Genomic DNA, 16,595 nt, shown 5'->3' on the forward strand with positions numbered 1-16,595 from the left:
AATGGACACTGCAGCAGCTGCTGGGTGTGTTTGTGCACCGGGACTACCGCGCTGGCCGCGCTTGTTTGCCGGCCGCACTTATAACTTTAGTCCCCGGCTTTTGCGGCCTAGTACCGCATATTCCCGCCCCCGGGCCTGCCAGTCAGGGGTAAGGGCGGGACGCTGCACTGGACGTCAGCGCTGAGGGCTGGAGCATACTTTGTATCCTCCTCCCCCCTCACTGAGCACCGTGGGGCACCAGATTCCCGCACTTTTACAGGCACGCCCACGGCTCCCTCCTCCTCTCTGAACGCCGGCAGCCATCGCTACAAGCACTTCAGACGCTGGAGAACTTCAGAGGGGAGACAACTCCGAGCTCCACAGCTCTGGGAGGCCCAGGCAGGGAATCTGGTGGTCACACAACCGCTGAGAGCGGTCGGTAAGCCGCACCTGTTATAGGTGCTGGTCCCCCTGGGTGCCGAAGTGTATATTTATATGCTTATATTGTATACATTTACTGTACGGCCGCACTACTAGCGTTTGGCTATATACCCTCACTGATTACTCTAAGAGGAGAAACAGCATGTCGTCCGCAAAAAGCAAGGGTACCAAAGCACAGGCTTACTTTGCAACCTGTACCTCATGTGCGGCAGTGCTTCCTGCAGGTTCCACCTACCCTCATTGTGTGCAATGCTCGGCCCCTGTGACACTCACTCAGCCGGAGTCTCAGCCACTGGTGGGACCCCCGGCCCAGGTGGAACCTCCGGCCCCCACTGTCCAGGTGACAGGGACAGAGTTTGCAGTATTTGCTGACAAACTTTCTGAGTCTATGGATAGATGGTCTGCTAAGATACTAGAAGCTTTGCAGTCCAGACCTGTAACACAGGCCCCGGGCACTGTTGATTCATTGCCCCCATGCCCCCCTCGGTCGGAGCAGCAAAGTGCTCCTGGGTCGACTCATAGGTCCCACGGGGAGGACTCCGACACGGACCGCAGTCCCAGACCGACTAAGCGGGCTCGCTGGGAGCTTCCTTCGACTTCATCTCACTGTTCAGGGTCTCAGCATGAGGACTCTCTGGAAGATGAAGCGGATGTGGCAGATCAGGGCTCTGATCCTGACGCCGCGCTCAACCTTGATACGCCTGAAGGGGACGCCATAGTAAACGACCTTATAGCGTCCATCAATCAGGTGTTAGATCTTTCTCCTCCAGCCCTTCCGATTGAGGAGTCAGCTTCTCAGCAGGAGAAATTTCATTTTAGGTTTCCCAAACGTACACGGAGTGCGTTTCTTGATCACTCCGACTTCAAAGATGCAGTCCAGAAACACCGAGCTTTTCCGGATAAGCGCTTTACTAAGCGCCTTCATGACACACGTTATCCCTTCCCCCCTGACGTAGTCAAGGGTTGGGCTCAGTGTCCCAAGGTGGATCCTCCAGTCTCTAGACTGGCGGCCAGACCCATAGTTGCAGTGGCAGATGGTGCATCACTCAAGGATGCCACTGACAGGCAGATAGAGCTCCTGATGAAATCCATCTATGAGGCTATCGGCGCGTCCTTTGCTCCGGCATTTGCAGCCGTATGGGCACTGCAAGCTATCTCAGCTTGTCAGTCTGAGATTAATGCGGCCACACGGGCCGCTACTCCGCAGGTTGTGTCATTAACCTCTCAGGTGTCGGCGTTTGCGTCCTACGCCATGAATGCTGTACTAGACTCTGCGAGCCGTACAGCGGTAGCATCCGCCAACTCAGTGGCAGTCCGCAGGGCCATGTGGCTACGTGAATGGAAGGCAGACTCTGCTTCCAAAAAGTTTTTAACCGGTTTGCCGTTTTCTGGCGACCGCCTGTTTGGCGAGCAATTGGATGAAATCATTAAACAATCCAAGGGTAAGGACTCGTCCTTACCCCAGTCCAAACCTAACAGACCTCAACAACGGAAGGTACAATCGAGGTTTCGGTCCTTTCGGCCCTCAGGCAGGTCTCAATTCTCCTCGTCCAACAGGCCTCAAAGGGGTCAGAGGAACTCTGATTCATGGCGGTCTAAGGCACGTCCTAAAAAGACCGCCGGAGGAACCGCTCCCAAAGCGGCCTCCTCATGACTTGCGGACTCCCCAAACCGCATCCTCGGTCGGTGGCAGGCTCTCCCGCTTTTGCGACGCCTGTCAGGGTGGGGAGCGGTCTTCCTCCACCACAGGGCTCAGGGTACCTGGACTCAGCCAGAGTCCTCCCTTCAGATCAATGTTCTGGAGATAAGGGCAGTGTATCTAGCCCTAAAGGCGTTCCAGCCGTGGCTGGAAGGCAGGCTGATCCGAATTCAGTCGGACAACGCCACGGCGGTGGCATACATCAACCACCAAGGCGGCACACGCAGTCGGCAAGCCTTCCAGGAAGTTCGGCGGATTCTGCTGTGGGTGGAAGCCACAGCCTCCACCATCTCCGCAGTTCACATCCCGGGCGTGGAAAACTGGGAAGCAGACTTCCTCAGTCGCCAGGGCATGGACGCAGGGGAATGGTCTCTTCACCCGGACGTGTTTCAAGAGATCTGTTGCCGCTGGGGGAAGCCGGACGTCGACCTAATGGCGTCCCGGCACAACAACAAGGTCCCGGCATTCATGGCACGGTCTCAAGATCACAGAGCTCTGGCGGCAGACGCCTTAGTTCAGGATTGGTCGCAGTTTCGACTGCCTTATGTCTTTCCTCCTCTGGCACTGCTGCCCAGAGTGTTACGCAAGATCAGGTCCGACGGCCGCCGCGCCATCCTCGTCGCCCCAGACTGGCCGAGGAGGTCGTGGTACCCGGATCTGTGGCATCTCACGGTGGGTCAACCGTGGGCACTACCAGACCGACCAGACTTGCTGTCTCAAGGGCCATTTTTCCATCTGAATTCTGCGGCCCTCAACCTGACTGTGTGGCCATTGAGTCCTGGATCCTAGCGTCTTCAGGGTTATCTCAAGAGGTCATTGCCACTATGAGACAGGCCAGGAAACCAACGTCAGCCAAGATCTACCACAGGACGTGGAGGATCTTCTTATCCTGGTGCTCTGATCAGGGTTTTATTCCCTGGCCATTTGCCTTGCCCACTTTTCTGTCCTTCCTTCAATCCGGAATGGAAAAGGGGCTGTCTCTCGGCTCTCTTAAGGGACAAGTCTCTGCGCTCTCTGTATTTTTTCAAAAGCGTCTAGCAAGGCTTCCGCAAGTACGCACGTTCCTGCAGGGGGTTTGCCACATAGTCCCCCCTTACAAGCGCCCGCTAGAACCCTGGGATCTGAACAGGGTGCTAACTGTTCTTCAGAAACCACCTTTAGAACCAATGAGAGATATTTCTCTTTCTCGCCTCTCGCAGAAGGTGGTCTTCCTCGTGGCAGTCACATCACTTCGCAGAGTGTCTGAGCTAGCTGCACTATCATGCAAAGCCCCCTTCCTGGTGTTTCACCAGGACAAGGTGGTTCTGCGTCCGGTTCCGGAATTTCTCCCTAAGGTGGTATCCCCTTTTCATCTCAATCAGGATATCTCCTTACCTTCTTTTTGTCCTCATCCAGTTCACCAATGTGAAAAGGATTTGCACTTGTTAGATCTTGTGAGAGCACTCAGACTCTACATTTCTCGTACGGCGCCCCTGCGCCGCTCGGATGCGCTCTTTGTCCTTGTCGCTGGCCAGCGTAAAGGGTCGCAGGCTTCCAAGTAAACCTTGGCTCGGTGGATCAAGGAACCGATTCTTGAAGCCTACCGTTCTTCTGGGCTTCCGGTTCCTTCAGGGCTGAAAGCCCATTCTACCAGAGCAGTGGGTGCGTCCTGGGCATTGCGGCACCAGGCTACGGCTCAGCAGGTGTGTCAGGCGGCTACCTGGTCGAGTCTGCACACTTTCACGAAACACTATCAGGTGCATACCTACGCTTCGGCAGATGCCAGCCTAGGTAGGCGAGTCCTTCAGGCGGCGGTTGCCCACCTGTAGGAAGGGGCCGTGTTACGGCTCTATTACAGAGGTATTCTTTTACCCACCCAGGGACTGCTTTTGGACGTCCCAATTGTCTGGGAAGAAGGGAATTTTGTTTACTTACCGTAAATTCCTTTTCTTCTAGCTCCAATTGGGAGACCCAGCACCCGCCCCTGTTCCCTTCGGGCTGTTGTTCTTTTGTGTACACATGTTGTTCATGTTGAATTGTTCTTTGGTTCATGGTTTAAGTTCTCCGAACATCCTTCGGATTGAATTTACCTTAGACCAATTTATAAGTTTCCTCCTTCCTGCTTTTGCACCAAAACTGAGGAGCCCGTGATGCACGGGGGGGTGTATAGGCAGAGGGGAGGGGTTTACACTTTTAAGTGTAATGCTTTGTGTGGCCTCCGGAGGCATAAGCTATACACCCAATTGTCTGGGTCTCCCAATTGGAGCTAGAAGAAAAGGAATTTACGGTAAGTAAACAAAATTCCCTTCTTTACACACATACTGCCCTCCCTGACTCCAGCAGCAGCTCTGCCACTGCACCATTCTCCATTGTGTGACTGCAGCACTGAGCTCAGTGGGCACACGCTGTCTTCATGCCACATGGGCAGTGCTTCAGCTAAATGGAGATCTGGGCAGTGGTGAAAAGAGCCAAACCTAGACCTTGGGAGGGTAAGTAATGCTTAGTTAGTATTTGGTTTTGTATTTTGTGGTGGAGGGGTTATGGCTACCGCAGCTTATTCCAGAAAGTTTTCAGAAAGGGGCAAGCCCTTTAAAATTCTGTTCAACTATCTTTCTTATACCAGTGCAGTCAAAACTTGTGTAGAAGTCCTGTGTAATATGGTGTCATTTTTTGTATTTTTTTTTCCTTTGTTAACCCCTTACTGACATACGTGCTACAGTTATGTCATATATAGGCTTCCTGTCTTCTTATGTCGACCCAGTAACTAACCTACATCTTTGCCAGCAAGTGGTAGCTGTGATTTTCATCCTTTATTTGCCTCTAACAGCCATGAGTGTAGATTTTGCTAAATTCCGCCATCAGTCTCCGACAGCAGCAAAAATTCCGAGCTATCAAAATATTAAATTTATTAACCGGATTGTTAAACACTATAATCACAAAGCTTTGATTTAATAAGATGGAGACCCCTGTTGTGAAATAATTTTAACAGTTCATCTCATGTTGTTTGTGTCGAACTAGCTCTTACATTCTTATCCCAGTGAATAAGTCGTTGCAACAATCATATAACATATATTTTCTTCATCGTTCCTTATGGGAGACCCAGACCATGGGTGTATAGCTTCTGCCTCCGGAGGACACACAAAGTACTACACTCAAACGTGTAGCTCCTCCCTCCGGGCTATATACACCCCCTGGATGACAATCTAACCAGTTCAATGCTTTGTGTTCCAGGAGGTCACACACACACATGCATTCTCTGATTTTTCATTTTTAAGATTTTTGATTCAAAGATATGGAAGAAAAGCGGGTCCAGTCTGGACTCCCGGCATGTCCCTTCTCACCCCACTGTGTCGGCGGTGCTGTTAAGGTTGACTTTACAAGGCTGGAGCCTTTACATGCCGTGCTCCTTCACCATCCTCTGAGGCTCTGGCTTGAAGTGGGAGCCATCACGGTCCTCTCTGCTTTGCAGGAGACCGGTCTCCATCCGCAGCCCTGTCAGGATCCTGCCGGACGGAGCGTGTAACCCCCCCCAGGGACATGGCCCTGCGTCTCAAAAGCTAAGTATTGAGACGTTTTTCAGGGGTCCCGGGTATATTTATTGTGGGGAGAGTGTGTCTTTTGACTTTGCTGTGAATTCCGGCCGGTTCTCTGGGTTTTTCCTGAGAGCCGCGCCGAGGGTGCCTGCTCGTCGGCCGCATGTAAAAATCTAGGCACCGGCTTCAGTTGCGGCCTAGTTTCGGTTTCATTCCCTCTGCATGTCAGCCTTGCAGGGGAACAGTGCGGCGCCGCCCACCGGCCGATCAGCAGAGGGGAGGACACTCCTCTCTGAGGAGATGTTTCCCTCCCCTGTATCTCTCCTTGGCCCTCCGGATTCCCGCTCTTGGGCTAATCACCGCCCCCCCTCCTCACTCCAGAGCCATTTTATCATCGTTCTCACACTGATCGGAGCTGGCTGCTGCAGCTGCTGCATCCACTGGGGGTCCGAGCTGTGGAATCCGGAGGGCACACAAAATAAGCGGTCTGGTAAGCCACAACCTCTGGTTGTGGGCTTTATTATACACTCTCAGGGGATCATTCTATAGGAGTGTATTCTTTACTTCTGAGCCTCCACCTCAGCAGCATGTCTGTCACTAGGAGCAAGTCTGCTAAGCTGTACTGTATATGCACTGCATGTAAGCTCATTCTGTGTGAGCCGAGCACATATCCACATTGTGATGCCTGCTCTAACATGGTGGTGCCTCAGCCTGGAGCCTCTTCAGGGGTCCCCCCGGCTGCTCCGGCCCCGGTGGCTGAACCCCCGGCTTGGGTAGCATCTTTTTCCAGAGCTATCTCCCAGTCTTTTGCCGACTCCATGGGACAGCTGTCCCGGACTCTGCTGACCATGCATCAGCCCCCTTCTCAGGGCGCCTCTGCTGCTCCGAGCTCTGCAGAGCTCTCAGAGCATGTTTTAGGACCCCGTCCTCCTAAACGGAGACGCAGGGACCCTTCTCCTTCCTCGTCCCACGGCTCTGATTCACGAGCTGAGGTGCAGGGCGAGGAGGATACTTTTACTGTGGGTTCAGACGCTATCTTTATGTACCCCATTGACATATCTGAGGGTGATGCGGATGTTAGTGATTTGATTGCATCCATTAACTCCGTACTGAACCTCAATCCACCAGTGTCAGAGGAACAAGCCTCTCTGGTAGAAATACACCAGTTTACCTCTCCTAAGAGAGCTAGGAGTACGTTTTTTAACCACTCCAGTTTTCAGGCCACTGTTTCCAAGCCCAGGGCCTGTCCTGACAAACGCTTTCCAAAGAGTAGTTATGATGACCGTTTTCCCTTTCCACCTGAGGTGGTTAAGGAGTGGGCTCAGTCCCCAAAGGTAGACCCTCCGGTGTCTAGAATCTCAGCCCGGACAGTCGTATCTGTGGCCGATGGCACCTCTCTTAAGGATCCCACTGACCGCCAGGTTGACCTTCTGGCCAAATCTGTATATGAGGCGGCAGGAGCCTCGTTCTCCCCGTCTTTTGCAGCAGTGTGGGCTCTTAAGGCAGTCTCTGCCTCTCTGGCGGAGATACATTCCCTCGCCAGGGACTCTATACCCGAGATGGTTGCCTTAACTTCCCAGGCTTCGGCCTTTTTCATCCTACGCCATGTCTTCCATTCTAGAGGCTTCTCACCGCACGGCGGTGGCTTCCGCTAATTCTCTCGCGATCCGCAGGATCTTGTGGCTTCGAGAGTGGAAATCAGACTCTTCTTCGAAGAAGTACCTTGCTGGGCTCCCCTTTGCTGGGTCCCGGCTGTTCGGTGAACAACTGGATGAAATTATTAAGGAAGCTACTGGCGAGAAGAGTACTTCCTTGCCACAAACTAAAACCAGGAAACCTGTCCAGGGCAGGAACCAGTCGAGGTTTCGTTCCTTTCGTTCCTCTAACTGGTCATCCTCTAAGCCCTCAGCTTCGTCCACTACCTCAGCCATGGATCGTAAACCCAACTGGCGCGCAAAGCCGCGTCCTCAGAAGAACGGAGGAGCCGCTGCCACTAAGGCAGCCTCCTCTTGACTATCTGGCTGCGCCAGCAACGTCCTTGGTCGGTGGCAGGCTCTCCCACTTTGGCGACGTGTAGTTTCAACACGTCTCCGATCAGTGGGTGCGGGATATCATCTCCCACGGCTACAGGATAGAATTTTCTTCCAGCCCGCCAAACAGATTTTTTCTGTCCACTCCCCCCTGCTCCAAAGCCGCCGCCTTCTCACAGGCCGTGGCATCCTTGCAGGCCAACGGGGTAATTGTTCCGGTTCCCGCCCGGGAACTGTTCAGAGGTTTCTACTCAAACCTCTTCCTAGTCCCCAAGAAGGACGGTTCCTTCCGGCCCATCCTGGATCTCAAGCTTCTCAACAAGCATGTTCAGGTGCGGCGCTTTCGCATGGAATCTCTGAGATCGGTCATTGCCTCAATGACCCAAGGAGATTTTCTAGCATCCATCGACATCAGAGATGCCTATCTGCATGTGCCTATTGCGGTTTCACACCAGCGTTGGCTACGCTTTGCAATCAGAGAGGAACATTTCCAATTCGTGGCTCTCCCCTTCGGGTTAGCCACGGCCCCTCGTGTTTTCACCAAGGTCATGGCAGCAGTGGTTGCGGTCCTGCATCTCCAGGGGTTGGCAGTAATCCCCTACCTGGACGACCTTCTAGTCAAGGCCTCATCCAGTGCAGACTGCCAGCGGAGGGTCTCTCTCACACTCGCCACACTTGTTCAATTCGGGTGGCTTGTCAATCTGCCCAAGTCCACTCTGACCCCGACCCAGGAACTTACGTACCTAGGGATGCAATTCAAGACTCTGCCGGCACTTGTGAAGCTGCCCTTAGTCAAACAGCAGTCCCTTCATCTGGCGGTGCGCTCTCTGTTGAAGCCCCGCCGTCATTCCATCAGGCACCTCATGCAGGTGCTGGGTCAGATGGTGGCGTCAATGGAAGCGGTTCCCTTTGCCCAGTTCCATCTGCGTCCCCTGCAGCTGGACATTCTCCGCTGTTGGGACAAGCGGACCTCTTCCTTGCACAGGCTAGTGGCTCTGTCGCCGCAGACCAGGAGCTCTCTTCAGTGGTGGCTTCGGCCCCTCTCTCTGTCACAGGGACGCTCCTTCCTGACTCCGTCCTGGGTGATCCTCACCACGGATGCCAGCCTCTCCGGCTGGGGAGCAGTATTTCTCCACCACCGAGCACAGGGCACTTGGACTCCGTCCGAATCAGCCCTCTCGATCAATGTGCTGGAAATCAGGGAGGTTCTTCTAGCTCTCGTAGCCTTTCACCACCTGTTGGCGGGCAAGCACATCCGAGTCCAGTCAGACAACGCGACAGCGGTTGCCTACATCAATCACCAGGGCGGGACTTGCAGCCGCCTGGCGATGTTGGAGGTTCAACGAATCCTTCAGTGGACGGAGGACTCCAAGTCCACCATATCCGCAGTCCACATCCCAGGCGTAGAAAACTGGTAGGCCGATTATCTCAGCCGTCAAACCGTGGACAGCGGCGAGTGGGCCCTGCATCCGGCAGTGTTCAGGTCAATCTGCCGCAAGTGGGGCACTCCGGAAGTGGATCTAATGGCATCCCGGCACAACAACAAGGTCCCGGTTTACGTGGCTCGCTCCCACGATCCTCAGGCTTTCGCAGCGGACGCGCTGGTTCAAGATTGGTCTCAGTTCCGTCTGGCCTATGTGTTTCCCCCTCTGGCTCTCTTGCCCAGGGTTCTGCGCAAGATCAGAATGGAGGGCCGTCGGGTCATAATCATTGCTCCGGACTGGCCCAGGCGAGCTTGGTACCCAGATCTGCTCCGTCTGTCCGTAGAAATGCCGTGGCATCTCCCGGACCGCCCAGACCTTCTCTCTCAAGGTCCGTTTTTCCGCCAGAATTCTGCGGCTCTCAGATTGACGGCGTGGCTCTTGAGACCTGGATCCTGACAGCTTCAGGCATTCCTTCTGAGGTCATCTCCACTATGACTCAGGCTCGGAGGTCTTCCTCGGCCAAGATTTACCACAGGACTTGGAAGATTTTCCTGTCCTGGTGTCGCTCTTCCGGCCATGCTCCTTGGCCGTTCTCTTTGCCGACCATTCTGTCCTTTTTACAGTCCGGTCTGCAGCTAGGACTGTCCCTCTATTCCCTTAAGGGACAGGTGTCGGCTCTGTCGGTATTATTCCAGCGGCGTATCGCCCGACTGGCTCAGGTGCGCACCTTCATGCAGGGCGCATCTCACATCATTCCTCCTTACCGGCGGCCTTTGGATCCCTGGGATCTTAATCTGGTCCTCACGGCCTTACAGAAACCCCCCTTTGAGCCTCTTAGGGAGGTTCCTTTGTTTAGACTTTCACAGAAAGTGGTTTTTCTAGTAGCCATAACTTCTCTCAGGAGAGTCTCTGATTTGGCTGCGCTCTCTTCGGAGTCACCTTTTTTGGTGTTTCACCAAGACAAGGTGGTTCTCCGTCCGACTCCGGAGTTTCTCCCTAAGGTGGTGTCTTCTTTCCACCTTAACCAGGACATTTCATTGCCTTCCCTTTGTCCGGCCCTTGTGCATCGCTTTGAGAAGGCGTTGCATACCTTGGATTTGGTGCGGGCGCTCCGAATCTATGTGTCACGCACCGCCGCTTTTAGGCGGTGCACCTCACTTTTTGTGCTAACCACGGGTCAGCGCAAGGGTCTCTTGGCTTCTAAACCGACCCTAGCTCGTTGGATTAGGTCGGCCATCTCTGATGCCTACCAGTGTTCTCAGGTGCCCCCTCCGCCAGGGATTAAGGCGCACTCGACCAGAGCTGTCGGTGCCTCCTGGGCTTTCAGGCACCAGGCTACGGCTCAGCAGGTTTGTCAGGCTGCCACTTGGTCTAGTCTGCACACCTTTTCGAAGCACTACCAAGTGCATGCTCATGCTTCGGCAGATGCGAGCTTGGGCAGACGCATCCTTCAGGCGGCTGTCGCCCATTTGTGAAGTTAGGTTTTGCCTACTTCTCAGTTTTGTTTATTTCCCACCCATGGACTGCTTTGAGACGTCCCATGGTCTGGGTCTCCCATAAGGAACGATGAAGAAAAAGAGAACTTTGTTTACTTACCGTAAATTCTTTTTCTTATAGTTCCGACATGGGAGACCCAGCACCCTCCCTGTTGCCTGTTGGCAGTTCTTGTTCCGTGTGTTTCACCGGCTGTTGTTGTAGACAGAGGTTCCGGTTTTTCCGAGTTTTACTCTATCTCTACTTATGGGTGGATGTCCTCCTTCAGCTTTTGCACTGAACTGGTTAGATTGTCATCCAGGGGGTGTATATAGCCCGGAGGGAGGAGCTACACGTTTGAGTGTAGTACTTTGTGTGTCCTCCGGAGGCAGAAGCTATACACCCATGGTCTGGGTCTCCCATGTCGGAACTATAAGAAAAAGAATTTACGGTAAGTAAACAAAATTCTCTTTATTCCTGTTCAGTTGGCCTTTGTAGATGATTACCATGGGGCAACCGAAAACCATGGGCCAAAATTTTAAATAGTTTTTTTTATTAAAAAAAAAAATACATTACTAAACTGTGGATGGCATCTAAAGTAGGTAACAAAACATTTGCCATAATTTGTTACTGTCTTACCCAAACTTGTAATCTCTCATGGGAAGATTCCTTACTGGTGTTTGGGGAATGGAGGAAAAGTTGCATAGTGCATGCAAATATGACATAAAATTCTGAAAGTTGTCTGCAAAGGGTTAAACTGTCATTAAGGTTTGGGGTATTTATTGGGCTAAAGTGACTCATTCTCTCCACATGGAGACTTTGAACAGCAAGTGAAAGTTCTCAGGAGTTCCTGGCCTACCAAAATCATTCAAGGGCGCAGTCACTACTGAGTCAGTGCAGCAGTCATGGTACATTTTTGTCACTTCCTATGAACAGACCAGACTCTGCTACCCAACATCCAAACATGCAAGTAATCCATGGTCCTCCTATATGGATATTTTGGATGGATCTGCAAAAGGACTTCTTATTTCTCACTTCTCTACATAGGTGATGTGATTTAATGAATTCCTTTTATTCTTTAGATCAGCTTTCTCTAACCTGTAGCTCTTTTTTCACTTTTGCTAACCCTAGCTCCCATCCTATCCTGCTGTTAGTGCGTGATAGGACTTACATCTCACAACAGCTAGAGAATTCCTTCTTACATACATGCAGTAACTGTTTTACTAATATCACTTCAGTCTTTTTCCTCACCCCCTAGGATTAGCTACTACATGGTATCACAAATATGCTCTAAGCACCATATGGAAGGAATCCATTCTGAATGGGGTTGTCCAAGTCCCTATATATCCATCAAACAAAACAACACCTATATATACTGAAATAATCAAAATATTCCGTATGCCACTATAATAAATTCATACAAGTCGAAAAAAAAACCCAATGAGAACCCTTAGATTCAAATAAAAGGGATAGTGACAGATATAAAATATATATTTTTATTAATTTTTAACATTAAAATTATGTACAGAATAAATATAAAACATAAATGCTGGACCGGATCAATTTCCCAAATGTTAGCCGCGGATTATCACGTTTTATAAAGTGACTAGTGCAGTGACCATATTCCAGTAGTAAAAGTTGTATATACCTAGATATTTATATCGGTAAAGGTAATCCCCAGGCTTAAAAAAAAATGCCAAAAAGGTATAAATAAATCCAAATGGTATAAAGCATTATCAGGGCACTGTACCTTAAGATGGTCACGGGTCCTGTATACTGCTGAACCCCAGCGAACCAGGGTTTAGCGGTATTTTAAGGTAAGTGCCCTGATAATGATTTATACCATTTGGATTTATTTATACTTTTTTGAAATTTTTTTTTAAGCATGGGGATTACCTTTACAGATATAAATATCTAGGCTATATACAACTTTTACTACTAGAATATGGTCACTGCACTAGGCACTTTATAAAACCCGATAATCCACGGCTTACATTTGGCAAATTGATCAGGTCCAGCATTTATGTTTTTATATTTATTCCGTACATGGTATTTTTAATGTTAAAAATTAATAAAAATGTTATATTCTAAATCTGTCACTATCCCTTTTATTTGAATCTCTGAAGGTTCTCATTGGGGGTTGTTTGACTTGTATGTACCTATATATACTGGTCTTCATTACAGCGGTGTCTGCAGTGGCCCTCCTGGGGCTCATGTGACATTGACTCCAGGGATTGTGGAGCATAATTAGCGCTAGCTTGGCTCTCCTAAATGCCTAATTAGACATCCAGAAGAAGGGAGCTGGCAGCCACAGTGCACACTTACTTCGCATGTTTTGCTTTGTCAGAAGGAGAGTGAAGCCAACCCTGATTAAGTCACGTAAGCCCATTGAGAGCCAGTGCTGACATCGTTGGAATGCCATCACTACTGGAGATGAGTATAGGTGTTCTTTTGTTAGTGGGAAATATAGCGATGGAGAGTGGGTTGCTGAGTAGTAGACAAGCCCTATTAAATCTTTTTTCTCAGTTGTGTACATAGTGTTCTACATCTAGGTACTTAATTTTTCCATCTCTTCATTTTCTTTACAGGTTCCAAAGTTCTAAGTCTGGAAAGATCTACCTCCACAAAGATGTCAGACTTCTTTTCTCTCGGAAGTCCATGGAAGTTGACAGTGGGGCAGCATACGAACTGAAATCGTACATAGATACTCCAACAAACCCTCAGTTTTCACCCAGATGCTGAGCTAATGCACAGCAGAGAAAATCTTTGGCAAAATAAAACAAATCTATATATTTGCTTGACATCAGTGACTCTGGTCTTCATAGATGTGACCCAGCGTAGACCAGCTCCATTGATTTTCTTCAGTGCGTTCTATGTATTTCGTGTAGACTGGAAAAAAATTAGTTCTAATCCATTTTTTTCTACTCTGTAATACCACTTGATTAGGTGTGTGCTGCATTAGTGATTCTTCCTGTTAGTTTAGTGTTTACACTTTTTTTATTTTATTTTCTTTATTTAATATTTAATGTTTCCTTTACTACACAGTGATCTGTTTTGTCTGTGTTCTAATGTAGCACAAAGCCTATGTAAATCATACAATGTATTTTTGACAGTAATATTGAATTCTAAAATATATATAAATCTATAGTTTGGTGTGAATTTATTATATAGATACAGTTTCTCTATCATATTAACCTATATGAAGATACGTTTAGAAGAATCAAAATGTATCCTGTGACCTCAGTCCCTGTCCTTTGTGCAGCTGTTAATCTGTAAAACGTACCAATTTTCTATTTCTTGTATATAATCAGGTAGGCTCATACGGTCTGTAATGCAGCTAAAAAAGCCTAAACTGTGGGATTAGGAGGAAATTATTTGCCAGTTTCAGATGCTACTCCAACACCACATCATTTAATATTACTAAATCCAAGCTGATTAGCACTGGAGTGATTCTGGGCTAAAATAATTACTAGCCTGGTCAGTGCTATATAAAAATGTGAGTTCTGAAGTCACACTAAAAAAAAACTCCTTTACGAATGACCTGATTCAAACAGTAAGGATTTCTATACAGACCTAGAAACAGAAGGACAGAGGGAAGGAAGGCCGATCTCTTCGCTAAGGTGGAAGGAATAAACCACCTTGGTAAGGAATAAAAGCAGAGTATGAAGAAAAAAGATAGATGGAATAAGGGAAGACGGGAAGAATATCTTTGGGAAAGGATGGGATCTGACTCAATGCAACAGGATGCGGGGAGAAGAACCACTTGCCTGTCTTGAAGATTGGATGCTGGATTCTTTGCATGATGATCTTTGCCTTGATGTTCGACTCCATTTTCACTCCATGCACGTGCCTAGCTCTGGGGCAAGGTGCGCAGGAGAGAAGGGCTGTCAGTATTTGTGCCATAATGCCAGCTGTGTTGGATGAAGAAAAAGGTCCTGCTGTCCAGACAAAGAGAGGATACAGACTGACCTGTAGTCCTCAGGTCAGGAGAATGGTGTGGCCTATATTCCCCTCTGTTACCCATTCTGCAGAGACAAGAAAAGAAGATTAATAAAAACATATAAGGTATATATAATAAAAAAATTTTTACTTAGTTTTGGCAGAAATCCAGACCTGTGTCTGCCTCCTATTGACACTAATCTAAGCTGAATAGCTTGTGTGCTGGTTGGTGGGGTATCCTGCTGAGGAGGAGCTGTTTGTTTTTTTGGGTTTGTTTGGGGTTTTTTTTTTGCCTAGTTGTACTTCTTGGTGTCATCTTCCTGGCAGCAGCAGTGTACATAATTGGTTTCCTGTATCCTCCAGTGAAGAGACCAAGAAAGTCATATTTACAAAGTTAGTCTAAAAGCTATGTCCTCATGGGTAGGATTCAAAATTGATTTTCTTTGTCGCTCCATTGGGAGACCCAGACAATTGGGGTGTATAGCTTCTGCCTCCGGAGGCCACACAAAGTATTACACTTTAAAAAGTGTAACCCCTCCCCTCTGCCTATACACCCTCCCGTGCATCACAGGCTCCTCAGTTTTGTGCTTTGTGTTGAAGGAGGCACACATTCACTCAAGCTCCACATTTTAGTCAGCAGCAGCTGCTGATTATATCGGATGGAAGAAAAGAGGGCCCCAGGGCCCCCGGCATGCTCCCTTCTCACCCCACTAAGTCGGCGGTGCTGTTAAGGTTGAGGTACCCATTGCGGGTACAGAGGCTGGAGCCACATGCCGTTTTCCTTCCCCATCCCTTAGAGGCTCTGGGAGAAGTGGGATCCTAACCGGTCATCCAGGCACTGGGACCGGGCTCCCTCCGCAGCCCCTGTGGGAATCTGCCGGACAGGAGACTTAATATCATCAGGGACAGGCCCTGCATCCAAAAGGTACTCTGTGTCCCCTTGGGGACGGTGTATGGAGCGCTCGTGTCACAGACACTGCAGCGGCTGCTGTATTTTTAGACGGCCGGGACTACCGCGCCGACCGTGCCTGTTGGTCGGCCGCGGTATTAAATTTAGTCCCCGGCTTCTGCGGCCTAGTACCATATACTCCCGCCCCCGGGCCTGCCAGTCAGGGGTAAGGGCGGGACGGTCGACATGACGTCGACAGTGAGGGCTGGAGCATACTTTAGGTGTCCTCCTCCCCCCTCACTGATCACTGTGGGGCACCAGATTCCCGCACTTTATTAGTCGCCGCCCACGGCCCCCTCCTCCCCTGAGAGCTCCGGCAGCCATTTTTACATTAGTGGTGGCTCCTTCCCACTTCTCTGTCGAAGGGAAAATCCTTCCTGCCCCCATCCTGGGCTGTGGTCATGACGGATGCGAGTCTGTCAGGGTGGGGAGCGGTTTTTCTCCACCACAGGGCTCAGGGAACCTGGACTCCGACAGAGTCCTCCCTTCAGATCAATGTTCTGGAGATAAGGGCAGTGTATCTAGCCCTGAAGGCGTTTCATCGCTGGCTGGAGGGCAGGCAGATCCGCATTCAGTCGGACAACGCCACGGCGGTCGCGTACATCAACCATCAGGGCGGCACGCGCAGCCGTCAAGCCTTCCAGGAAGTTCGGCGGATTCTGCTGTGGGCGGAGGCCACAGCATCCACCATCTCCGCAGTTCACAGCCCGGGCGTAGAAAACTGGGAAGCAGACTTCCTCAGTCGCCAGGGCATGGACGCAGGGGAATGGTCTCTTCACCCGGACGTGTTTCAAGAGATCTGTTGCCGCTGGGGAACGCCGGACGTCGATCTCATGGCGTCTCGGCACAACAACAAAGTCCCGGCATTCATGGCACGGTCTCAAGATCACAGAGCTCTGGCGGCGGACGCATTAGTTCAGGATTGGTCGCAGTTTCGACTACCTTATGTGTTTCCTCCTCTGGCAATGCTGCCCAGAGTGTTACGCAAGATCAGGTCCGACTGCCGCCGCGCCATCCTCGTCGCTCCAGACTGGCCGAGGAGGTCGTGGTACCCGGATCTGTGGCACCTCACGGTGGGTCAACCGTGGGCACTCCCAGACCGACCAGACTTGCTGTCTCAAGGGCCATTTTTCCATCTGAATTCTGCGG

At 50.4% G+C, this 16,595-nt stretch overlaps 1 protein-coding gene across 2 annotated transcripts in view; it reads left to right on the plus strand.

Moving 5' to 3' along the window:
- Positions 1-13,705, plus strand: part of ATOSA (atos homolog A) — a 70,641-nt gene extending 56,936 nt beyond the window's left edge. For both annotated transcript variants that reach the window (XM_075345774.1, XM_075345775.1), the window contains exon 11: positions 13,147-13,705. In XM_075345774.1, the coding sequence (XP_075201889.1) occupies positions 13,147-13,300 (154 nt within the window). In that variant the 3' untranslated portion in view covers positions 13,301-13,705. The remainder of the gene's footprint in view (positions 1-13,146) is intronic.
- Positions 13,706-16,595: the final 2,890 nt, after the last annotated feature.

This window comes from Anomaloglossus baeobatrachus, chromosome 4 (assembly GCF_048569485.1).
Source record: "Anomaloglossus baeobatrachus isolate aAnoBae1 chromosome 4, aAnoBae1.hap1, whole genome shotgun sequence".
In the NCBI taxonomy this organism is placed as follows: domain Eukaryota; kingdom Metazoa; phylum Chordata; class Amphibia; order Anura; family Aromobatidae; genus Anomaloglossus; species Anomaloglossus baeobatrachus.